Genomic DNA, 27,195 nt, shown 5'->3' with positions numbered 1-27,195 from the left:
ACACTCTGAAGTTCTGCGAATTTCTTAAATGAGGACTCATAAACAGTAAAATCATAGGTTTCTGAACTTATAGTATGCCAGGGTAAATTTTTATGACCTTCGACCTAAGTATATTTGAACCTTCTGTTTGCGCATATATTCACAGCCAAACTCTCTTTAAACGACTTTTCCCGCCAGCATTTTCGACCATGCAGTTAAAAATATTTGTCCTTCCCGCATTGGACTTCATTACTTCTTATCAAATATCCTACATTTTTCGTTATAGGTTTGCTTGAAGATCTAACCACAGTGGTTTTTGAACTTTAATGCTATTAAACGCATGGCGAATTTTAATCCATGATAAATTCCTTAAATAATGGCTATTTCTTCAGCATTTTCGTTTTAATGGGCCAATATCAGCAAAAACTAAAGTATTTTTCTAAATGGAGTCCCTCGTATAGGATAAATTCCTCGTCTTTTTTTTGCAAATTTACCTATCCTCTATGAAGATCACCAGCATGGGGGTATCAAGGGTGTCCGCAACTAATATCATGGAATATTTTGGTATTTTATTTATATTTTGTAAGAATTCTGATATTTGGAACAAAATGACCGATTTTCTTGGCAACCTCGTTTTGTATACAACACCGAGACAATTGTTTCCAGTAAATAAGAAATAAAAATGATGAAAGGTTAAAGCTTTTATCTATTTCACGTAGCTCTTTTCTTGGAAAAGTTTCAGGGACGGAAAAAATGCGCATCTCGGTAGGAACAACTAATTAAGAATTTTAAACTGGTTCCAAACTTTCATATCGAATCGCAAATTTTCCTTCTTGGTCGGTGACACGACTACCCTACGCCGTGCACTCACAAATTGTACTGCAGTAAGAATTCATACATGTTTAGAAGATATTATTATACATTAACCAGCGTAAGATTATAAAACTATTTATGATAAATGTCGAAATGGAGGTATTGTCCGAAAACGAGTATTTCTCGAGTCGGCAGAATCAAAAACATAATAAAATCATTTCCGAATTTAAGATGATATTATAATAATGATTTTCGAACTGAAGATAAAACTAATTGTCCTGAAAAAATCCTCATGTCACATTCAGACAACGGGAGGAAAAAATTCGCTGACTAATGAGACGTAATTTCTATTTGCGTCTCTATTTTACTCGGAAGAGGTAATAATTTGCCGAATTGAGAATTAATATTCAATCAATTACAATCGCGGAGAAAAATAATTCTGTTCGCTCTACAAACCTCATATGAATTCTAGATAGCAGCGATGTGTGCTGATGTCATTTCATACCGTAAAAGGAACTCAGAAGATCTGTTGTATTCGTGACAAATCAACCTCAAAGTGGAAATTGAGCCTTCGACTTATCGGGTGATTGAGTAGTTCTTTATTTTTAGGCGCATGGGAAAACCCACTAGGGCGTAATTCTCCACGTGCCGCTGTAGTAGAAAGAAATTAGGATTTTATACATCAAACACCCATTCTAATGCAATCGATGCTACCGTAATTGGAACGCCATATGAGGAAAGGTAGGTAAGAAAGAAGAGGACATTTTTCCCGCAAAAAAGAGAGATCGAGACAGTTTATTTATAAACACATAAATTACATAAGACTTGCTTAACAATAAGCAAAGAACTTTCTTGACCTTGATCTGACGATCAAGAGGAGTATTGGATAAAGAAAATGAATCGAGACTCTCATCTTAGTCCTTGCTGAAGGTGTAGCTGTAGCCGCCGGGTGTCCTGTTGAGGTTCAGCTTACCAGGGGGGTAGAAGCGGTGAGGGGCGGGGGTGGTGCTGACCTGGTTGTACTGGGGCTGAGCGTTGTACCTCTGGGGAGCGGGGGGAGAGGCGTAGTGCTGGGTTTGGGTGTTGTACTGCTGGGGCACTGGTGCTGGCTGGTACTGGGGTTGGGGGGCGGGGTTGTATTGGGGCTGGGGCTGGTACTGGGATTGGTACTGAGGCTGGGGGGCGGGGTTGTACTGGGGCTGGGGCTGGTACTGGGGCTTGGGGGCCACGGGCAAGGGTGCGGGAGGGGCCCTGGGGAGGTGATCACCGGAGGCGATGAAACCGTTCTTTCCGGCGGTGTAATGCACGGTGCGGCGGTTTCCCTCGGGGTCCACATAACTGTAAGATCCTTTGCGGTTGCCGTCGGCGTCCGTCTCCTCCTTGAATTCGACGCCGTCCTCCTGGAGGTAAGCGGCGCCGAAAGCTCCGTCTCCGGCCTGGTAGCGCGCCTCACTCAAGATGGCCGCATCGCGCCCGTAGCCGCGTTGGGGGTTATTGTTGTACTGCGCCAAAGCGACGCCTACGGACAAAACCGCCACAAGAAGTAGCTACAAAAGAAAGAAAATTGCACTCGTGAGACAAAAAGGGAAGAAAAAAGGTGGGAATTATCTTGCTCACATCGTTATCTACCGATGAATCACTTCATATATATTAGGAGGGGGATAGTTTGCGTATTTTGTGTTGATCCAACATTTTTTGCCTGTTAAATACGTCAGGATGGTAATCATTTTCATTTCTAATTATATTGTTTTTGATATTTTAACACGGGTTTATCATGAAATTTCTGTTTCATCCACTTGGGAAAATGGAAAAGTCGTCGAAAGTAACACGTTTTTTTTTTTGATATTCTGGAGTAACAGACGAAATTACAAGAAACAGCCGAAATGAAGCATTTGAATTACATTGGAGTGTCATAATTTCATAATCTACCCACTCACTGACTTCTGAATTCCATAACTATTTTTTCAAGATTAATTTGTTTTCAGATAAGCAGGTCATTTCTTAATTGTGTGTTTCAAATTACAAAGATCAATTCCCTTCCCGATGGTTCGAGGGTCTGACATTGTGATGCGGGAAGACAAGCTGTGTGGAGAAGGAAAGAAACCGCTTCCATTCGCTCTAAAGCGTGGATTCTCGAACATAGTCCTGTTCTGGTAAAAGTCGGAATCTATTTCAGGATAAAATGGGAGGGGTAGTTTTGACGGTGGAGTTTGGTTTCGTGAGGGAAATACTGATGACTTGGGGTTACGCGTGAGCACAGGATGGGGGAGGGGGTGGAGTCTTCCTCCCGCAGGTGTGCAGCGAAAAATCACCCGTGGTCATCCCAGGGGTGCTTTTCTCGGAAAGGAGGATGTTCTTAGTCCTAAATAGGAACTATGGCCAAGGCCGAAAGGGGAGTAGGAGAGATTAAGCGATCTCTGCTGTGAAATGTTCGGCGCCGACGCATGCGGAATGCAGTGAGAGTAATTCACCTCGAGAGGGGGCGGAGGGGGTTAAAAGAGAACGACAGAGGGAAAGAAAGGGAGCGATTTAGAACGGAAGAAATTACGACGTTGTCGGAATATCAATTACCGAGCGGGTCACGATGGGCGGATTGGCGGAGAAAACATGCGGGCGAGAAAACAAAAGAGGACCCTTGAGGAATTGCTGGAACTATTTCTCTCCCAAAGATGAAGGCCGATAGTGAAGGATACCATTTGAAAGTGGCGACATTAAGGAAAATGAGTCGCTGATTACCCCCACCTCAATTATTTTCGCCAGGGCAAAGCGTAGGAATTTGTTCGGGAAACGTGGAAAGCCGTTGCTCATGTAGCGAGGAAGAGAACGAGGAAATGAAAAAAGTGAGAGCGAACATATGAATATTTAACGCCACAGATGACATATTTTTATTTTGAAACGCTCCGTATTGTGCCAAATCTAATCATTTTTAGCCAGAGCAAGAAAAGGAACGGGTGGGAAACTTGATCGATTTAAAATAAAAATGGTTAAATCGTAAGGTATAAAAATCAGGGTGAATGCAAGAAATAAATGATCGCACTTTATGCAAAACCCCAATGAGAATTCACCATTTAGAACTTCCAATTTGAGTTTTCCGCAAGGATGCTCTTCCAAATAAAAATATTGAAAGAAAGATAACACGTCTCTAAAAAGGAACGTAACATGTGAACAAATCTTGGCCGTGTGATTACCAGGTTCGAGAAGAATTTCGTTAACAAAAAGCATGCAAATGAGCATATTCCATTTGGGGCCTTTTGCTTTTCACGAGTCATCGCCTTGGTTTGTGTGGATGCAATCCCCCCCCCCACCCTACCCAAACTCTTGAGTCTTCCGTTCCTTTCACCACGGTGAAGACCTTGTTGTACCCGATTCTCGAGACTCAATCTCATGTTGAACTCACGAAGGTCATAGCAGCGATGCTCGAAAGTTTTCAGATATGCAATAAGAAAATGATGTGCTCTTGGAAACACTCGTTTTATCACCAACTTGGGGTTTAGACTATTATACCTAAGACGTGTACCGCAAAAGATGGCATGTTAAAACTTTGTAAAAATAATGTTTTTGGTTACTAATTGAACATAGTGGTACCCCTAACCGGACTCGAAGATAATATTTTACCAAAACATTTTTTTCTACTTTTCTCATTGGGAAACTAGAGAATCGCAAGAAAAGTGATATATTTTAAATGACGAGGGTAATTCAGCTTAAAATATGCAGCAATCAAAAATACCAATATAATATTTTTAATTAAAATGTTTATTTTCGTTTCAATTTCAACGCTCTACATTAAAAACTAAATGTTTAATTTAAAGATTTTGCATGGTGCTAAATGGTCAATATATAATTTTGGGATTGATTGGATTGTGCGGTTACCTTACGATTGCGGTTTAGTTGTACGATGGTTTTTTTTAACCCTTCGAAATTTAATTAAACGATAAATATACTTACTCCAAAACTTAGTTTTTCACGTTGCAAAAAGTTAAAATGATTAATATTGTAAAACATTGGAATTGAAGTTAGCCATTTCCTCAACTTCTTTAACAAACATTTAAGGGTTTTAGACAAAGAAGAAAAAAATCTTAGGAAAAGAGCTAAAGGTAATGTGCAATCGTCTTGGAATTTCGAAAGGAACTGAAGAAACTTAATATTCTAGGAGATACGAAAGAAGCCAGCGATTATACATCAGTGAAGCTAAAATTCTTAAAGTCTAACAGTTTAATGGAAAATTTTCAGAAATTCACATTCAATTTCAACATGACGGAAAAAGTGAGCATTTTAGGCGAGGTATCTTGGAGGAAATATTGACAGCCATTCTAAACTAAGGGTTTTCGTTCCCAAAGCAAGGATCTATCAGTGAATGAAATTTAGATTAAAATTCAATTTTTTACTTACAGACTTGTACATGATGGTTTGTTGATTGCTGGTACCGGGCGCCTCCAAAAAGTGCGAGAACGCGCTGGTTAGAGATCGGAGCTGAAAGTGTAACAATCACCTTCTACCCCAGAGAATTTATACTCGTAGCTGACGCATGGGCGCAGGGACGCTCGAAGCCATCCGGTCCGGTGGGAAGTAGGGGAGGGGGAGGAAGAGGGGCGGTGGTCCGGTGGAGAGAGGGAGATGGATGGATGGATGAAAAGGTGGGACGTTGGAATGGGGAGGGGTAGGAGGGCGAGGGGACCAGGTTGCCTTGAGAGAGGGCGTGTATATTACGGCGTGTGGGGCAAGGTCATGCCGGCCGGGCTACTTGTGTGCCGAGGGAGCCTCCGGAGATGTGGCGGAGGAGGAGGGCTAGACGCGGGACGATGAGACCCGTACGAGCGTATAGGGCGTGGCCAACCTGAGGGATTTCGGCGACGCGGTAGCCCTGAGGTGAAGGTGGTCGCGGCGGCTGAGAGGAAAAAAAAATTTCGCCTTATCTGTTCTTTCTCGCGAAATCCGAGGATGACGTCGGCGGGCGTTGAAGTCTCCAGGCGCTTGGCGGATTGGATGCCTCAATTCCGACGGGGTATTCACATTCCTTTCGCTTTCGTTCGGACGAGTTACTTTTATTTTCCATTCTAGAGCGGAGTGTGCGATTTGATGCTCCTGATCATCCTTGGAAAGAGCGGGCGGCAAAAGGCAAGGGAATGACTTCTAAGCCCTACGCTTGCATTGCAGTAAGCCCCTAGGTTTATACTGCATGCCAAGGGTTAACTTGTGCGAGATACAAGCTTGAACGGAAGAGGTGAGCACTACATCATCTATCAAGTTTACACTCGGGTTCATTACTGTCGTGGACAGCATCAGACTAGAGCTATCGTGAGTGAGAGTACTTTGATCGGACGACCATTCTACTTTGCAGAAATAATGCGTTTTGAATACCTTCAAGTGGGAATAGGGAGTATAATTGAGAATTTGGCCATAATTGAATTTAACTATCTCGAAACTACTCTCCGGGACGCGTCGTTGAAAATTTCCTGCTTCATTAAGTACATATTTTTTGTGCGCGTATCATTCGGAGCGGTCATGCAAATTGGTTTTGATGCGTCAGCTGAGAGCCGGTCTCTTCGCATCAAAGAATATAACGGGAAGTCTTCTGACGTTGTGTAGCGTCTTACTTGCGGTTCATGCCTCTCTCATATCTCAAATATATCTGAGGAATGGAAAAGTGCAATACTTTACGACATACATAGAAAGTATATGCAGTGACTATTAATCTTAGTTTTTGTTGCCTTTTTCCTTGGAAGGAAGCTCTCAAATTCACTTGCCTGGGTTTAAAACTGTGCCCTAATTTCTCCTAAGAAGTTTTATCTTTTTCATTAGCCAACCTAAATATTATATGAAAAAGTCATCGTCGGTGTGCAATGAAATCTTAAAATGCGAATAGGAAGTGCAACTAAACTTGGGTATTGATTGAGATAAAAATGTTTTACGCCGTGGTGGATGGAACGGGGTAGCTGCCGGTGCTGACCTCTCACTTAAACTTCTATTTCAAGGAAAATCAAGTGCTATGCTTCAGTTTTAATTGAGTTGGATGTGTGTTATTTTCAAAGAATGTTTTGATACATTCATTACTTAGAAATTATTTTTCGTTGACTCAATACCAGAAAGAGAAGAGCATGCATTAAACAATGTACGAATGTGATAGAGGTGAAAGAAGTTTGTCAGGATGACGCAGCATGAAATTAATCGGTGAAATAGAATAATTTTGCTTTTGTAATCAAAACTAGGCTTTTATTTACAGTGCCTATCCCAAAAGGGATATTTAAGCTTTATAAATTTTGACTTTATGCCGGACAATGACAGCCGAGCTGTTGTTTTAACTTCTTATTTTTATAACCTGTGATGATTTTATTAGGATGAGGTTAAATCTAAAATTTTCTAAGTTCCAAGGCCTTCAATTTGCATCGCATGATCAGTGATAATTCGAAATACATTGTGAATGAGAATATAAAAAATTCCTAGATAATATTCATCATTTTCTTATAATTATTTGAGTCATACGACACCTACACCGAATAACTTATAACTAGCTAAATCACAAATATTTAGCTTCATTGGCAAAAAAATATTTTCCAGCTGGTTATTGATAGAAAACTAATGGATAATGAACGTCAAAAAATGCATCAAGCCATAAATCATATCTATCGACATCCATATAATGCCATTTATTTACTCCATATAATCAACAAAACTCAGCTTTTTCAAAACTATTTATCCATACTTAGTAAATTAAATTGCACACTTTTCAAATATATATTCCCTTATATATTTACCTGGAAAGAAAGAAGAAAATTTCGTATAAAACATTTTTCGAGTGCAAGCACCCAAAATTTCTTTTGACTCTGTGAAAAAAATGTGATTTCCGTTCTCTTTGTAGATCACAATTATCTCGCATTAATCTTTCGTTAGTGAGCGTTAAACTTAGGGAACAGAAATCGATTTTTTATAATTGTTACGGAAAATTCATCGAGTACTGTAAAATATGAAATAAAGTAAAAATAGGGAATGGATTTGAATTTTGATAGATATTTTCTTATTATTTTTATTTAAAGTTTTAAAAGTCTTATTTATCGGTAGCGATAAAATTAATACACATTTAAAACATCCAAAGTGTGTGAAATACCTCATGAATCTTAGACTCACTGTTTTTAACTCCAACGCAGGACGAGAAATTACATTCCCGTGTCAAGATTCCAGAGCTATTTTTCGATATGAGTTGGCATATACTTACGTATCATCAAATAAGTGCATTAATGGCGGAACTCTCTGATTTTCAATTAAAAGTACTTTCACGATCTTTATCCAGTCACAGCTGGCATCTTGCTGAATTAAGAACTTACATAATTTGTTTCTTGCGAGCATAAGATATTTATGCGCGTTCAGTCTGTGTACATCCAAACCCTTCAGTTCTTATCTTAAAAAGTAGGTTACCATATAATAATCATCATTTGGGAAGCTGTGCCCCTCATTGCGAAACCCTCTCATGCCGACATCGTCAATGGGTAAAACATTGAGTGAATGTCAATAAAAGCGTCAGATGCATTAATTCAGTATTTCATGTAAGCTGTATCAACACAGTTCAAAGAGGTTGGTAATTTTTTCGAGGAAAAATTTCATTGAGTTACTCCTTCATTTTCTATTCAAACCCATTTCAATTATCAAAGCAATAAAGTAAGAATTGAAAGAGCTTTGGTGGTAGAGTTAGAGGAACTTGAGGCATAACAAAATCATGTGATATGCTAATGTTATTCAGGCAGAGTTTTAACCGATCTCCCGAGAGTTCATTCATCATGCGCACCCTGTTGAGTCTATAAAGTCATACAATATGAGGCAATAAGGCAATGCCACTGTGAGAACTTGAAAAAAGAGGTGAGTTAATATTCGAAAGCTTTTAGCATTAACTAGCTTTATCCTCATTTGGAGAAACTTAAATGCTTCATATTATTGTTTTGAATGCATTTTCAAAGATAGCAATTCGATAAGAAACCCATTAATTTTTTCCAGAAAAGGATTCCCAACATTACCCAAGAATAAGCTGAGGAACGTAAAAAGAATCATGTTGCACGCACTTCTTCGTCGTGTGAGTCTGAAAAAAATCGCCATATAACTGCGGTTCCGCAGAAATAAATTTTGCGGGTTGCCATCGCGTGCCTTACTGATCAATTTTTAATGAAGACGCGACCTTCGGCGTCAACGGGTGGACCCATCTAATTCGCCCGTCGACCTCGGACCGCCGCCGGGCGATCTGGCCGAGGATAGAACCTCTCCTTCCGGTGTCCGCCCCTTGATGGCGAGGAAGGAAGAGGGCGGAGGTGAGGAGGGCCGTGGGACGAGGAATCCAAGCGGAGGAAGCAGAAGAAGGAAGAAGACGGACCCCCAACAACCTAGAGGCTGCGGGTTTAAAGGCCGCGCCTTGGAGTGCTGAATCGATTTCTACTCCACTGCTCCCTCCCCCCGACGCCCCTCACACCCAGACTGATCGGGTTCCTCTGGGGCGAGACATTAAAAAATAGGTCCAAGGAAATCTTCTCGGTGGTGGACGTTAATGCAAAACGGAAGACATCCCTCAATCTCCCTATAATTTTCGGTTCACTTTTTCGATGAAATATTCATTGAGCTCACTTGAAGGTTGCAAATGGCACATTTTTCGGGAACTTGTAACGAGTGAAATTATCCGTAATGCTTAACCCGGTTCGTTTCATTTTACTGACGGATGGCACTCACTTCGGCACTCGTGATTAAGCGATCCTTAGAATTCAGGTTACCGTCAGCAGCGACTCCAGAACTGAGTGAAGCTGTCGGTGTTTTTTAGCACTCGCGAAAAATTCCTCCAAGGGAGGATGGGGCAGTCGTAACTACGGCAGTCGCGCGTATTCCTATCTGATTCGCGTAGTTTAAAGAAGACAGGGAAACATGGTGGATGGAAAGTGTATCGATAAACCAGTCGTCGGCAATAGTCCACGAGAATTGCGCCAAGGTGTCCGCAGTTTATTGTCCTTTCTAGATGGCGAACAATCAAGCTTAAAGTGTCCTCCACATGACACCCATGTAGTTGCTCGAGTGCTCTGAAAAATCTGTCTCCTTTGGGAATTAAGTCAAGGCCCTCGATGTGGTTGGCCAGTGTCTCCTTACGTCATCAACTGCGTTAATACTATTCACATGTTACGCCCTTTTCATGGACACAAAACATTTATATGCATTTATTTTAGGTGACAATTCACGAGAAAACATAAGATATGAAAATCAGGATGAGTAAGATATTCTCATTTATTAAGTCCTATTAGGTTAAAGATAAAACAAAGGTTATGCGGTTTTCCGGAAAGAGAAAGGCTAAGTTAAACGTTAAAATAGGAAAGCAAAAACTAGAGCAGATGGAACAGTTTACGCATCTCGGACGAGTTTTGGACCGAAATGGTCAAAGCACTATTGATATAATGAGTAGAATTGCGTTAGGCAAAGGAAAATTCACAAGGAGGAGAGGATTGATGACCGGGACGTTGAGTAAGAATGTTAAGAAAAGGGCCGTTAAAACTTTGCTGTGGAGCGTAGTTATGCACAGTTCGGGAATATGATCATTGGAAGGATGATAGACGCAGATTGGAGGTTTTTAAAATGTGGGTGTGGAGAAGGATGGAAAAGGTGAAGTGGACAGAAAGGAAAACAAATGAGGAGGTGCTAGTGGGGAGGAGAGGGGATTGTAGGGAGAAATCATAGGGAAGCAGGAAAAATGAATGAAACGCATATTGATTGGTAATGGGATGCTAAAGACTGTAACATAGAGGAGAATTTTAGGCAAACGAGGAAGGGGTGGGAGTAGAATAAGGATTTGGACGAAATGAAGGGAGGAAGGAAGAATACGGAAATGAAGAGGGGCTTATTGTAGAGTAGGATGGTGGGTTGTATTTTGTTAGGAGAGAAAAGATAATTATTTGGTAGCTGTTTCCATCCAAAACCTACCTTAACCACTAGAATACCTATAATAATAAATAAGTTTAGGCTGTTTTATTAAATATATGGCATTTATTTGAGAAGGTGACATATAACACGTTTGAGGTATTCTTTTGGAGGGAAACGGATGTAACAGTAAGGATTCATTCTATGTCGTCAATGAAAGTAGCATTTGTGAGGAGAAAATTGATGAGCGAGGCCTTAAAAAATAAATTTGAGGCGAGTAACGACTATAGATATAGAGCGTGGCATTGCATGATCCCGTTATTTGATCTTCGCAAATGAAGGTTGGGGGTGAATTGGAATAGTTTTTACATGTGCGCGCGAAGAATGAAGGAAATGGGCTGCGTAGAAAGATGCTTGTTAGGTTTAGGATTTTTTAGAGAAAATCAAAGAAAGCGGAAGAAGTGGTTATCGAAACATTTTGTAATATGTAAAACGAAGGGGAGAAGGCTAGATGAACTGGGAACAGCAAGGTGAAATATAAGCTTTTTGGACGTCAATAGGAAGTATAACGAAGAGAAGAAGGAAGTAAGTTGGGCCAAAAGAAGTCCACGTTAAGAGGAAATGCTTAGGAATCCACGGCGTTGCGAAATTTTTTTCAAGGACAGTCCAAAACTCACCTTTAATCGTACCTTATCTGATAAGGTGTCATTTTTTGTACAAGATTCATGCACGGGAATAAAAAAATAAATCATAGAGCGTTTTATGTACTGATCGCGCATGCATGATTCCATGTGAACATTAACTGTAACGTAGCATGTTTCTAGCTCCGACGTTGCACTGAGTAAAAAAAGCTTAAAAGAGGACGTCAGAGGGTCACCTCCGAGATATCGAACGTAAAGGATCCTTTTTCTCATTTTTGACCATTCTGCTGGTTGCCCTGGAATTATCTCCCCCTTTTGAAATTAAATTACCGTAGATGGATTGCTCTCAGGTTATCTCTTCAAGCATACATAACTACTTGAAATGAGTACTAATAGTTTAATAGCCACTCAGAAGAGGTAAGAGATGTCATGAAACGGCTTTTGATTTTACGACAGACAAAGAGAAGAAAAAACAATTTTATGGCACATGCGACGGGCATTAGCATTCCAGATCCTCATCCTATTAAAACTTTCACGATACAGGAGACTTTGCAGAAGCTGCAAGCAGGAGTAGTCGTTACTATGACTCTGGACCTGATTATGAGGTCATTACTATTCACGTCGTGCTTCAGTGATTGATTAAAGGGGCCAGTGGAAACACGTATTATTTCCACTCCTGACTGAATCCTTGTTTATCCTTCTGCATGCGTGAATGCGTGTAGGTATCTCGTTTCATCCTAACGTTCCTCGATACAATACGGATCGAGGACACTTCCATTCGTGACTACTCCGGAGATATGAACTCAATATGAATGTTATTTTAACGGCTGTATCTCGTTTATCATCACTGGTACAGATAGCAGGTGTTTCAAATTTGTTGAAAACTCTTCCCTACACGTAATTAATACCGGAATGTCCCTTCACTTCAACGTGTTTTTTCTTCCGTAAGCATGCCTCTTATGCCATCGTCATTCCCGTATTAATTATTTTTCCTTGCTTCACTTTCTGCCGGAGTATAATTTTCGGTTTATTTTCTTCCTCATGCGTTCTAGCGTGAACTGTTCACTTGTGCGTGACATTATAGGTCTTCATCTCTTTCCGACCTAATTCATCGGTATGTCCGCCTTTCGAAAATTCATCCTGATGAAATCATGATTACTGTTGTCAATGTCGCCATCACAAGTGATTAACCCCCCCAGCTGATCTGCTACCTGCTCAATCCTTTCCTTTTCTATATTTTTTCACTGCTATACCCGTCATATTATAACTGCTCACCGATATTCGGCCTTGGCCTTCATCTATATTTATTCCCTTCACTCGCCCATTCTATTGCATTATACGGTCATTGTACCTTGCTACTGTTACGATTATTTCAAACCAGAATATACCGAAATATAGTATGTCTTAACTGTCCCGTTTGAAAGTCTTCATTTCTTACGCAACCTGTCGATTGGGACGTCCTTACCCTGAGATCAACGTTTTTCGCCTTTTTCGCATTCCCTACTCTATCACCCCGTCCCTTAAATCTTCAGGCGTATTTGGGAGGATTTTCTCATGAATCTCGTGCCTCACATAAGAAAACACTCCTTGTTGAAAAACCTTTACATGACCCATTTCATCGTTTGTTTCTTCTCTAAATGACGACCCTACTACTTTAAAACTATACTCGCGCAAAAATATTGGGAGAGCAACCCATTTGTTACTCGGATTTTTTTCTGCTTTTTAATTAAAATTCCATTACATCCCACTTAGTTAGTGTAAAATAATTATTTAAGCATTAAACACCCTCATATCGTACTTGAAACCCCCTCATTTCTATAAAGATCAGATTAAAATAATAACATACGTGAATGAGGTATAATTTGCATAAACCTAATTATTAAAAAAAGTAAGCTTCAAACGCCTATGAAAAACGAGAGTATTTATACATTCACTTTTGGATAAATTAATTGAAATAGAATTTTACTGTGTATGCAAGAGAGCCTGAAATGCAAGAAAGGAATTTTAATAATAAACTTTCCTTATTGATATTCTTAGTCCTAAGTTCCAATTGGTAAACATTTCTTTTCGTTGGAAAGTAATGAGTCCAGCTTTTTTATGTCACATGAATATTGCATGGATGTTCGCATGCAGGATATGTACGTGGGTATTATAATCCAAAATCAGTTTAAATATCTCATTCCAACTGTCCATGCTGATAGTAATAGTGCAATTAAGAGTGGCTAGGGGAACTTAAGACCATGCATTTACTGCTTTAAGCATTCCTATGAACAAAGTTATTTCAACCAAGTTCCACTTAGTGAAGGTGATATCAGGGTTACTTGCGTCTAAAAAACGGCTTTTGAGTCTTAATAAATATAATTCAGAATATCTATGATGGTAATAAGGGTTTTTCTGATGAGACATTGTATCGAAATGCATTATTAGAAAAATAAAATGAATTTATATACTATTGAAAGGGAAAAATATAATAACGTATAAATTAAAATAACACAAAAATGCTTGACAATATGATTGAAAAGGAGTAAAATCGGAAACGAATATTTTCAAGGAATGTTACCAGTGGTAACTTCGGATATTGTATGAATGTCCATACAAGAAAATTGAATGAAAGGTAGAAGTTGTGTGGATCTTTTGGTTTGATTTAACGGAGGTGTAGGTACGTGTATAGGCATCACTTGCTACCAGGGCATCTGTACAGCTGAGAAGTTGATTTAATTAATATGAATCCAGAGTTTAGGTAATAATATAGGTCCTGTATTACGTAGCAAAGCAAGCTCTGATTTTTTTGTTTTTCAGAATGCATACCAAATTTTTGAAAAGGGAAGAAGAATTAGGCGACAGAGCAAATTGCTGTTGACATAGGGAAATCCATCAGATGGGGTCCCCTTTCGTAAGTGTCCGCAGATATCAAATTGGACAAAAATAGCCTGTGTTTGTTTTATTATCGACGAACTCTCACAGAACTATTTATTCTGCAGTTTTCCAATGCGTATATTTTTCGGAGCGTCTAATTGAAAAACGCGATGTTTATCTTTGCAAGTGCGCTGAATTACTAATCCAACTGTACTGGAACGAAGTGGAGAAATTGGCATTTACTCCTCGTCCCTACGAGAGAGACGGAGTAATCAACTGTGTTTCCGTAAACACGGATGTTTGGTACGCAATCGTTGACGAAGTACGATGTGATTTGGAAATGCGCTTCTTCGATAAAACAAATGCCGTACTTTTATGTTCTCAAATAATGTCCCGTTCAAATGAATATCAATTTTCGAAAGAGACTGGTATTTTATTCTTTCCCCGTGTTCTTGAATGAATGAGTGCCCACTGAGTAGTGTAAAGGTACGAGGGATCTAACTTGAATGCGTTCATTATTGCAGCAAAAAAAATCTCATCACGCAAATTTCCGAAACTACTAGGAAGCATTTTTCAGTCATCGAATGTGTCCGATACTAAAAAAAAACAATTTTTAAAATAGCGGTGGCATGTAAAATCAATATACGTACGAATGCCGCAAATAAAATCCTCGCGAGGTTACAGATACACGTACGTATATCGGTAAGGGTACATTTTGACCATATCGTTTATTGTCTGCGAATGGTTCAGCAATTGAGGACATACATTACCTGGTGCTAAGGTCAGCTTACTTCAATTATTCTTAGGGTGAGTGAAATTCGCTCATTAGCGTTTGGGAGGAGGGACGGGTCCTTCCTCCGTACCGAAAGCGACTTCCCAAAAGTTCTAGCAACCAGAAATTAGCACAGATTGAATTTGATATATCTGAATTTGAATCCAGTACCCCCCAGCCAGTAGCCATGCACTATTTCACTGTCAGGACGCCAGTTGATCTCAAGTCCCCAAATATTCTGTAGGGGGTACAGTTATAACATGATTTTTGGTACTTTTTCCATACTATTCATAAAAGTTTACGACTTTGAATGGTCGAGCTAAATATTTTGATAACAGTTTGGCAAACGAAACTATAAATCATGAACACATAAATATAACAACATATAAATTTTTCTTAGAAAACACTACATTTATACGAGTCCTTCTCTTAACGTTCAATTTTCAGTGTTCGTCCATTCTTTGGAGATTATGTTATTCAAGGATATAACTTTGCTTCAAACACACAAAGATGTTTGCAGCAAAGGCCTGAGCTCTTCGCGTTTCCATGACGATTTTCTTCATCATGCATAGTGTCTAAAATTTTATTCGCTGATTCAATCTGATTCATATGAAGTGAAAGTAATTTTGAGTCAAGTAGAGGAAAAGATGAAAGGCGCACTGTTTTCCAAAATAATAATTGACTGTATATTATTATATCCTTACATATGCATATTCCCAAGAATGTTTCTTTGAAATCATGGAGATTGATGAATGCATGCATCCTTCCTTGCGCTTTGATCTCAGACATGCTAGTCTGAAAGGCATTAAAATTAACTACCCATATTTTACTTTCTCATTAATTAAGGAACCTTCCCTCTGAATATAATGGCGCTACATTTACTTTGGCTAAACATTCAGACTCTAGTTAAAATATAATGGCAGTATAATTTATCCAAAACGAAAGCATACGGAAACTTAGACTTGACTTGGATCGTTTGTTTTCATGGAGCTTCGTTACTCATTCATTGTTGACGATTCGCTGCGTCCAAGATTATTTTATCTCTTACTAAACGTTAGAGTTTGCATCAAAGTTCATTTATAACGGGTGATATCTAGTGAGTTTGATTTTTTAACCTTTAAAAATAAACACTAATTAAATGTCTTTCAAAGACGTGCAAGAAAAACATAAAAATAAGGAAAGTTTTAGGATATTGACTCTGGTTCAATTAAATAAATCTAACGAAAAATTGTTTTTACTTCTTTCAATTACGTTGGTAATTTCTCTCTGTCATATTCACACTTCACTTCACCCTGTTACAAGATATAAAGACGGAGCTTTTAAAAGGAGAGATATCTCCAGGCAGGCAACATTTAATAAAACTAGGTCATTAAATTTTCGTTTTGATGAGGGCATCCACTTCTTCTAATTACCATATCGTAATGATACAAGTCGAGCGGGGGTTTTCATGTCTAATTATGCCTTCGTTTTGAATTAATTGTGATGTAATTGTTTTTTTTAGAAGCCTACTGTTCAGATAAAGTAAATCCAGCGCAACTATATTCGGATGGAAGAGAGAGTAATGAGAAATTGGACATGGAAAGTCAATTATTATTTTTTCCATACTAGAGTGTCTTGGATCAACGCATAAGATGGTGTGGTACGTATAGTATTCATCATTCCTCATGATTTCAAAGACGTACTTACCAATATAATTAAAAGAAGGCGATGTAACTTTCAAAACTGAAACCTACATACCGAAAACGAAATACCTATCAAAGTTTTACTCAATTTTAAGTTTTTTCCTTTTTTTATTATATATGCTGAATCAGCTAGCGTAATTTGAGAGACGATACCGGATGAAAATAATCGTCATGGGAACGGGAAAAGCTTGGATGAGAAATAATTAAATATTTAAAAGGAATCGTTAGGCAGAAGAAAGATGTACTTAAACAAATAGTCATAATCACAATATACATAAATGCAAATTAAACTAAACTACTTAATAGACACGGTTTCTATTTGAATGAAATTTCAAGAAATCATGAATGCAGGGGATGGTACATGTATGATTTAGTATTTAAAGGTTGCGGACTCGGAAAGTTTCTACCAAATCATTAAAAAAAACAGTCAGTGTATGCATGGGAATAATTAAGTCAATTTGCCAGCAGATGATCCGCACTAGACATTATTTAATTTTGTTCTTGCGTTCCATCCAGCTGCGATCATTCACAAAAATCGTATGTAATCACTCTCCACATGCTTCACCAAGGTTGTTATAAATCCTTGGTATTATGTGATTTCACTCTCAGGAGTTGAAAGAAAACTGACCATTAAGCTGTTATTAAGTTCCCCAGCAAATTGGTTCGAAACATGTCTCTGGCGGAGAAAATGTTTTTTACATTTGAGTTTTCGATGTCCAAGATTTCGAACGCAGCATTTGATGCCATCAAGGCCAACTGAGACTGGCTTGGGGGGGCATTCGGAATTTGAGGAGCCAGGACAGATACCTACTTCCATTCTCACGGACAATTGGTCACCCTGACCCCGCTCAAGGCCAAGGTTCCAAATCTTTCAAGAACGTGGGCGGACAGGGGTAGTATAGTAAGGAGTCCATCGAGAGCTTTTATATTTTTCGTCATTGACTCCCATTAGCCGTTATTTACGTCCGCGAAGAAAATGGAAACTTCGTGGGAGAAGCAGTTCGGTTGTCCTTTTAATTCTTATATTCACTGATAAAGTTATAGTTAAAAGTTGTTTGTGCGCACTCAATTACATCAAATAACGCTTATTTTGGGAAATGATAGTAAATAGAATGAAAGGGGAGAACAATTGTGTCCGGAATGGAGAAAACCCCAACAAAGCGAGATTCAAACCCTCGAAATTATGGCAATTTGTTGGCTATTTGATGTTCCTGCCCGATTTTCCGAGAGGCACCAATTCACAAAGAGAACCCTGATTGCCCCCAGGGTTGCAGCTTGATCAATGATTTCAAATTCACAAATATTTACAGTTTTTTGAAGGCCGAAAATTTCGTTTATTTCGTTTTATTGAATTTATCTGCAGAATCGTCGGGAATTCTGTTTTTTTTTCGCATGCTAAGACATAATTTAATAGTAACAGCCTGCGGATAAGTCACCGAGGTATCAATAAGCCGTCGTCATTTTATATAAGTTTGAAAACTACGAATTCATATATCTGGGAGAGCGGTTTATTTTATCAATGTGAAGTATTCACTGGTCACTCAAAGTAAGGTTTTATGTTTTTCTGAATATAAGAAAATATTTTAAATCATACCAAAGGTTTACCCTCTTTCCATTCGCCAATGCATGAGCAGAGAACTAAATCCGGTTTAGTTTAAGATCACACGATAAAAAATCATACCCGCGAAAATCGTTGGCACTAGATATTGGGTGCTGAAACGTTGGTTATTTGACGTGTTTCGGAAAAAAACAATTGGGAATATATCGAATCTGATATTACGAATGAAGGAATTGCTCCAGGGCACGTCGAAATATCTTCAGATTTTATCGTCGTATCTTTGTTTTGACGGGCGCCAACTACATTCTTGAGGATGTCCGGGGCAACATGGAAGAAACGTACAGCCAAGTACTGTGCACTCAGCGGAACTCAACAATTTCCTCAGCATCCACGCGCCACTGCAAAAATCTTAAGGCCCAACATTTAACAACACCCATCAGCAAAAAATCGTTTATCCATCGAGATAAAGGCGGGTTTCCAGTGGATTCATCGGGATGAGCAGCAGGAAATACTGATTTAAATTACCAGGATTTGCCCCATAGCCCACGAAAAAGTAATAAATACCGAAGGATTGTAACAATTTTGGAAGTGAATTCAAGTTCTTTGCTTTCGCAGTGCTTAAAAATCGCCTTTAAACCGTTAGAATATTCCAACTTCAAGCGCTAAGGGAATACAAGTATATCTAATATCCAGAAGTCATTCCCACGGCATTTTGATGAAATATATTTAGATATTTAATCATATGTAGTATGTCCGTCATTTTCCAAGCTTTTTTATTTTTCTACTCTTTTGGACTTCCCACTTTCATACTAAATTAAGTGCCCGTAGCGAACAATTAAAACAAGCGTTTTCAGCGCAGCGCCATTCAGTGGGTGTAAGGTGTGGCAAATTTTCAACGGGCCACGAAAACTGAACTCGTTGCAATGTTATAAAATGATATGTCCCTGAAATATAGACAGTGGACAATAGAACTTGGACCATTCATATGTACCAAAATAAGAACATTGCACGAGTTTTCGGCTACAGAATGGGTGAGTTCATGGCGTCAAAAAAGCTACACTTCCACTATGAAGCCCATACATCATCTCTCCAATTGGGATTTTCAGAAGGCAAAACGAGTACATTCTCAATCTTTGTCCTCTTCAGAAGCAATGCAAAGATGGATGCCAACCAATATAAAACAGTGACGTACTGACAACACTTTCTCTATGGCAAATTGAAACTGCTAGTTTATCTCCGAAGAGAAAGAATAACAGTTTAATTCAGCGTCAGGTAAAATGGTGTTAAATGCCTTTGCCATAGGAGTTTGGAAACGTATGACAACCTCCGTGTCGTACTACAGTGACACTAAACACATAAGAAACTCGAACTACAGAAACGCCAGTCTACACGCTGTAACTACCTTTGCGATATTCAGGATTCAGGGTCCAATTGTCATCCTATATACTAATTTTCACTTTATAAGAAAAGGTTTTTTAGTTTGTTTTACCAATTGAAATCGAAAGAGGTGAGCCATTATATCGATGTTCATTGGTTTCCTTGATTATTTTGTAGCAGATAACGTATTGAGTCAATCTGTCACCGGATTCACAATCAAATTTATTGCGTTGATTTCAAATATTAAGGATGTATTAACTAACGGTTTTTGGAGTTGAATAAGAGGAATTCTGCAATAACGGAATTGTGGACAAAACTTCGTTTTCCAAAAACTTTTTTTAAGGAGCACGACCCCGATTTCTTCGAATTCATTCCCACAAGTTACATATTTATAAAGGACAAGTATTCCTGGTGTAATCTTGGTCTTGCCATATCTGGATTAAATTTGATTTATAATTATACTGCGCGCGGATTAAAAAGAAAAATGACCAATCAGAAGGCCAGTAAGAACGAATCATTGATTCGAACGCTATATTCTACATGTTGACTGCTAGTTCTATAGATGGCAATGGGCTCAACCTTATGGCTTTAAAAGTGACCTCAACATTTATGATCGTTTTGTTCTTTAACTTTGGGCACTCCCCAGAATCTCAGTCGCGTTAAGTTTTTTAAGTGGGAAGAGGAAACTGGATGTGGACTCTCGAATAGGAAAAAGGAATGACCTCTCCTACGAATCACTTCAATGTAACCTTGATTCGAGAGGTTAGGGTTTAATGGTACAAACGTTTTCAGTATACAGCGCATCCGTTGTAATGATTTCAAGACTTTTTGCCGCGGCTGGTGTGCTGACAACCCACGCCGAGGGTCGGCTCACGACGGGAGGTGGTGGAGAAGGTAGTCCGGTTCTTCCTCGTGTGCGACCGACGAAATCCATTCGGTAAGATTTTATGGGTAGCCATTTGAGAAACGGCATGCAGGCAGCGCGGGGAAAGGAACTCCTCGCTTAACTCACTGCCATGAACTTTTGATTTCATGTGTTATTGAAGTTAGCGTTACGAAAGCTTACGGGGCAAGTATAGGAATAGCGGAGGGAGAATCGGGATGAGCAGTAACAGGCTGGAGAGTATGAGAGCGTTATCGCTAATATTTTTCTTAACATATATACTGAGGAGAAGTTAATAGTGGCATGGAAAGGACTTGAGCTTGGAATGAAAGTGAGTGGTGAAATGATTTAGTTAGTAAGGCTAGGTTCAAACCATAGCTACTAAGTCAGCCAAAGGATTGACATTAGAATTCAAAGCTTCATAGGAGCAATGCGAGAGGTATGAGATGAAAATTAACCACAAAAAAGCAACATGAGTGGAATTATTTAGAAGTTAAAGTTAAATATTGATGTAAGAGGTAAAATAGAGGAGGTGAAGCATTTTATCTATTTGGGCAGTATTTTTGAGGAGATTAGGTATAGTGGAAGGCACAGTAGGATAAATAACTCGGCGAAGGAAACCTTGCCAAATGAAGGGAAATGATGATGACTGACGCGAGAAGTAATGAAGCAAAGAAAATATTAGTAAAATCTTGAAAATGGTGCGTAGCGCTGCATAAATCAGAAACTTGGTCACCCGACAAGAGAACGAGCGTAGATTAGAGACTTTTGAGATGGGGTATTGATAAGAATCGAAACAGTGATTTGGACAGAGAGGAATACTAATGGCAAAGTTTTAAACATGGCGATAGAATAGATTCAGTTCAAACAGAAGAATACTATATAGAAAGGGATAATATCCAAAAAAGGATAGAAAAAGTGGTTGAAGGAAATATTGAGGGGCAGCGGGTAGGCCGTCGTAGACCGTGATACGCAGAAGGCCGTAAAAGAAATGAGAATGTCGGGCAAGAGGGGTACATCAAAAAACAGGAAAAAAAAGACCTTTTAAACGGCGTGAAGGAATGTAGTGGGAAGATAGATCTGAATAAGGAAATATAGCAGGGTATATGAGAGGAAATTCACGCGATACACTATGCACAATAGTTGCCAGGAAACGTCCAAAAACTACCTTTGATTGCTCGATTAATGATGAACTTGACTCAGCTGAACGACCGCACAACTAGCAATAAAGCAATCTTGGGGTGACGACTACCTCTCTGATTGGGTTTGCTGAACGACCCAAGTGCGACATACGAGGGCGGTTCAATAAGTACCCGTGTTAGAAATGAAGAAACCATTTTTTCAAAAACTTTTTTTTTCAACATAGTTCCCTTTGAGAAAGATACACTTCTATCAACGTTCCGGCCATTTTTAACCCCTCCATAAAATAGGATTTGTCAAACTCTCCAAAATACGCTTCTGTCTCGGCGATAACTTCCTCGTTTGAGCTAAATTTTTTCCCGCGAGCCATTTTTTCGTGTTAGGGAATAAGAAACAATCGCAGGGAGCCAGATCGGGTGAATACGGGGGGTGCGGCAGCAATTCATAACGTAGTTCATGCAGTTTGGCGGCGACAACTCCGGATGAGCTTGTTGTCCACCGTGAGCAATCGCGGCACCCATCGGGCCGACAATTTTTTCATCACCAACTTATCATGCAAAATATTAATTGCCGTTCCGGTCGACACACTCACGACCTCTGCTACTTCGCGCACTTACGTTCGTCGATCAGCGAGAATCTTGGCGTGGACATTTTGAATGATTTCCTTAGTAACCACGTCTGCCGGGCGTCCTGGTCGCTCCTCATCAAAAACAGATGTTCGCCCACGTTTAAATTCGTTGAACCAATATCTAACTGTGGTCATAGATGGCGAAGTGTCCCCATAAACAGCATCCAACTTTACTTTTATCTCCTCACATTTCTTCCCATCCAAAAACAAAAAGCGAATTACCGAACGATACTGCTCTTTTTCCATCTTAGCGAAAATCACGAAACACGTCTTACTCGAATGGCTGCCAAATCTAAACTAACCTTTAAATCAGTCTTACATTTGTTTAACCGTCGTTTGATAGATGGCAGCACACGATGATAACATAAACTTCCCTCAGGAACGCCCTTTGTCGTCAAACATGGGTTCTTATTGAACCGACCTCGTAGAGCCCCTCTGATGGAACACCGGGCTATTGTTCCCCTTTGAAGCCTTCCTTCATGGATATTTAAATTACGACGCGCCATATTCCTACCTACTCTTCCTAATCATCACCTTTTACACTTAAAATTATTTTAGCAGTTGCTTGAGTCCTAAAACACTCATGAGTACGACGAAATATTAGCTTATCAGAGTTTAATGCTGTAAAATGCGTATTTGAGAATAGCCTGATCCAATGAGTAGCGGGATTCTCATAATTGTCGGGTTTTCAACGCGCTCATGTACTTGAATATACAACAGTTTATCTAACAATTGGCTGATCCAAATCAAAGACCTCGGATTTAGGTAACAGCAACGGTTGACTGATTGAGTGACATGGTCATAATATAACTCGTGCAAACACTTTGAGACTGGACAGTTTAGTTTTTGTAAGCTGCCAAAAATAAAAATAACATGTAGAGTTTTGATGATAGCAGGCAGCTAGAAAATATTGCAAAGATAAGAAATCTAACTAAGAATGAAAAATATGCTTTACCCCATGTTTTAGGTAATCATTTGTCATAAAAAATAGAACCTCTCTCCGAGGACTAACTGAAGTTATTACACCTGTGGAACGTATTCTCGGCAGTACCCACTACCTTGGTAATATTTCAGTCTCGCAATAATCCATTTGGCCATAAATTGAGGGTTGAAACCAACGCCCATCCCTTAAATCTCATTTCCTTTCCTAGTTTTGAGTGTATTATCATTGCGATAATCAATCTTTTAAATGGTTGAGAACTCATACCAGGAAGTCGTGGTGCAAAGCAATACGTATGATGTAATTGCTTTACAAGAAAAAGTGGGACTTAAGCGGAGATAAGCATGGAAAAGAGGAAGACAAATACCAGAATTCCAACTTTGACGCCACACCGGGTGGGAGGGGTGCCGAATGGGGGTTTGAGAGAAGAAGAATGAAGGTACCAGAGGACGAGAAAGAGTGGGGATACGACCTGAGGAAATAATCGAAACGCCGGGGAAAAAATGAAAGGTGGAATTATTAATTTGCAAGGAAGGAAGAATCCGCTCTTAGTTTTTATTCTGCAGATTGGTGACCGCCGCCTTCATTCCTTACCCATTCCGCGCTAATTACCAAAGCTTTTCGTAGCTCATTTTTCTTTCATCCTTACAGAATTTGTCACAAGCAACCTTTCATCGCGCGTTTGTTCTGAGTCATGGACTGTCACCATCCGTTATTAATTGCTCGCATTTGGTGTTCCATAGAGCTTTCCATCCAAACTTTGTAAAGTGTCACCAGATTTCTCACGCTGTCCATTTGATTTTCATTAATTGTCTGTGGCACCATACTTTGAAAGCTCTCTAGTAATGCCAGGTCTTTCCTTTCGACAACCCAGTAGATGTCTTATCATCCTTCAGATGACCTGCTTCATTTGAAGTTTTCGCCCGAGTTGTTATTTGTTAACACTCTAGTTTCCTCGATCAAGGTTACTGTATCCTCGCCGTAAATCCTTACTAAGCTGGAGCTAACGCTGATGAAATGCCCGAAGAACTCTTTCCGTCTCACGTTAAACATATCCAATGGTGGAGGTAAGGAACTCACTTGAATTATTACTTACCATATGGGTGTAAATATTCGTACGGTAAGGTTTTAGGCACCTGTACATAAGTCATGGATTACTTGTGGCGCAAAGGAAGGGAAAAAAGAATGGATTTCTAATGCTACCGTTACTATATCAGAAAAAGTAAGACAATAATAGAATTTTGATTGAGTAACTCATAGTCTAGCGATGTTTCTGAAACTTTCGAGTTGCTTGTTTTAGGAAAGTGTCTCGATCGTTACTTAGTGAAAATGATGGATTTACATTATAATAAAAGGATTAAAATGGCAATTTGCACGCTTAATAGTAAACCAGACATGGTTTCAACAAATGTGCCGTTAACAAGGTATGCGTATTTTAAATAAATAGAATTACACTACAACGTGCCAAATCTTTCTTAGATAGTTTTTGAGTGAATTGTTAAGAGAATTTCAAGATATATATATATATATATATATATATATATATATATATATATATATATATATATATATATATATATATATATAACGATTGTAAGGAAAAACTCACACGAGCGGCACAATAATGGGTTGACACAATATAACACAAATAGCTCACTTGAGTCTTGAGTCTCACTTGAAGAAGGCCTCTGAGAGGGCCGAAAGCTCGAACAATTTACCGTGTGAGTGTTCTTTTAAATGTTGCTATTCTTTTCTATTTGTGTTATATTGTGTCAACCCATTATACATATATATATATATATATATATATATATATATATATATATATATATTTACTAGATTAGATTTACTTAATTAGATTACTTTATGAGATTACTTCTACATCTTCAGAGGAAGACGGATTGTTTCCGTCGAAATATCAAGAAAATACGTGTGAGTGTTCTCTCTTTTTTTGTGTTTCTATATTATGTGTTACTGTGTATTGTACTATTCGGCACTTCCGTGTTACGTCTATGAAAGCATATATATATATATATATATATATATATATATATATATATATATATATATATATATATATATATATATATACATATATACTCGTATATCTTCGAAATGGAACGCTCTTCGGCGATGCACAAATATATTAAAACACAGATGTAGATTTTTAAAACATAGAAACACAAAGAAAGGACACTCACATATGTAGTTTTGACGTTTCGACGGCACGACCGCCATCATCAGAATGATGTTCTCGGGGAAGAGCGGAGAGGACATGTGCGGGGGAAGGGTGAGGGAAGGAGAGGTAAGGGACCAATAGGAAATGAACAAGGGGGTGGGAGGGGATATGTAGGTAGATATTAGATGCATACAGTGGGCTTGGTTCAGCCCGGAAGGTTTAAATGACTGGTACACCCAGATATGCTCCATCTCGCGAGTTCTCACCTAAATGATACTTGCAGATTTGGGAAGGGTTTCTATCACCGAAACGGATAAGCAGTCATCGAAAGATTGGTTGTGGAAAGCAGTGTGAGTAGGTATGGGATAATTAAGGAAGGTGGGATATTTGGTAGAATAGCGGTGGTTATTCATGCGGAGGGAAAGGGTGGTCGTGCATTCGCCCACGTAGAAGGCAGGGCAGAAGTTACAGGAGAGGCGATAAATAATGTTTTTTGAGCTGCAGGTGGCCACCGGTTGGGAGTTGGCAATAAGGAAGGGGGAGGGTCTGAGAAGGTGGCAGTATTTGCAGCGGGGGCGACTGCATGGTGTGGACAGGGGCGGGGAAGAGACGGGGGTGCTTGCAGGTGGTTTTGTCGACTTGAATATGTCTCGCAAGTTCGACGGGCGTTTTAACAAAACCGAGTGACAATTTGGGAATAAAAGTGATGTGGACTGATTGGTATTAATAATTGGGAAGAGTTCCCAGAGCTCACGGGAAGAGATAAAGGCCCCATCCCCTTCTAACTCTCAGTTTGTGGCTCCCGTCTCTGCAACAATACCCCCTCCCTACAGAAATACATGGACCAGCTACATGACTATCTCAGAAAATGCGGGTACCCTTAAAAACTACTGAACATTAAAATTCTCAAACCGTCAACCCAATACACTCCTCTCCCAAAACCAAACCGCCCAAAATGCTCAACCTTATCACCATTCTCTTCCTCGGAACCCACAAAATTAAACATTTAATCCGTGGTAGTCATGTGTAGCTTGGCTTAATTAAACATTTGATTTTAGGGTATCATCAGTAGATTTAGGAGCATTCTTTATTGGGACTGTCGTACTTTCTAATTCAAGGAACGATTAATTTTATTAGATAGGTTTTATTTTTATATTTGTCATAACTTAAACTTATCAAAAAAGTAATGTCTTTACACTGACGAGTTTTGTGACTTGATCAAAGATTTTTAATGCACACGATTATGATGATTTTAGTCAGTCTTAGAGTAATTATTGATGAATTGGGTAAATCTAACCACCCTTCCAAGTACAGGCACTATTCAATGTTTATTCATTTACTATCGAAAACTGAGGACAGAATATTTTCCGAAACACTGAAAATGGCTATTTTTTCTACCCAATTTTAGATTTAAAAAGGTGGCTTTATATAAATTTAATTCAGTAAATGGATGATTCCATATCGATAATGTGTTATAACTTACCACCCTAGTCTGGTATCATGCATGCCGAAGGTTGATGGGGATTGGAGCATGCTTTGGGCTTGCTGTTTAAATGACCTAATACATTTTCTAAATTATTACTCATGGAGCAAAACTATCACATGTATTGCATTACTGAATGCCCTTTAATCTGACTATAACTTTTCAGGAATAAGTGCGTATATAACCATAGAAATATAATTGGTAGCAATTGAGCTACAGATTTATTAAAACAGAACTGTTACAAAACAGTGTCAACAAACTCAAAGTACTTTCCATTAGTAGCGGACGATGTGCATCAGTGTTCCTACTTAGAACGAAATACTCATAAATGTTATTAATTTTGAGAACCTTAGATTTTCTATATCTAGTCGATATTTGCACTTTTGTTGAA

General features: G+C 39.0%; 1 protein-coding gene across 1 annotated transcript; it reads right to left on the bottom strand.

Annotated features, from left to right (window-relative positions):
* Positions 1 to 1,563: 1,563 nt before the first annotated feature.
* LOC139686275 (larval cuticle protein 2-like) lies at positions 1,564 to 5,357 on the bottom strand. Its single transcript, XM_071583427.1, has 2 exons — positions 5,182 to 5,357; positions 1,564 to 2,339 (listed from the first exon to the last, which is right to left on the bottom strand). Exons 1-2 carry the CDS (start codon positions 5,191 to 5,193, stop codon positions 1,707 to 1,709), a joined length of 645 nt encoding a protein of 214 aa, XP_071439528.1. The 5' UTR covers positions 5,194 to 5,357; the 3' UTR covers positions 1,564 to 1,706.
* Between the last annotated feature and the right edge of the window lie 21,838 nt (positions 5,358 to 27,195).

This window comes from Hetaerina americana, unplaced genomic scaffold (genome assembly GCF_022747635.1).
Source record: "Hetaerina americana unplaced genomic scaffold, ioHetAmer1.1.p SCAF_1, whole genome shotgun sequence".
NCBI lineage: Eukaryota > Metazoa > Arthropoda > Insecta > Odonata > Calopterygidae > Hetaerina > Hetaerina americana.
This window is presented reverse-complemented; position numbering and strand designations above follow the sequence as displayed.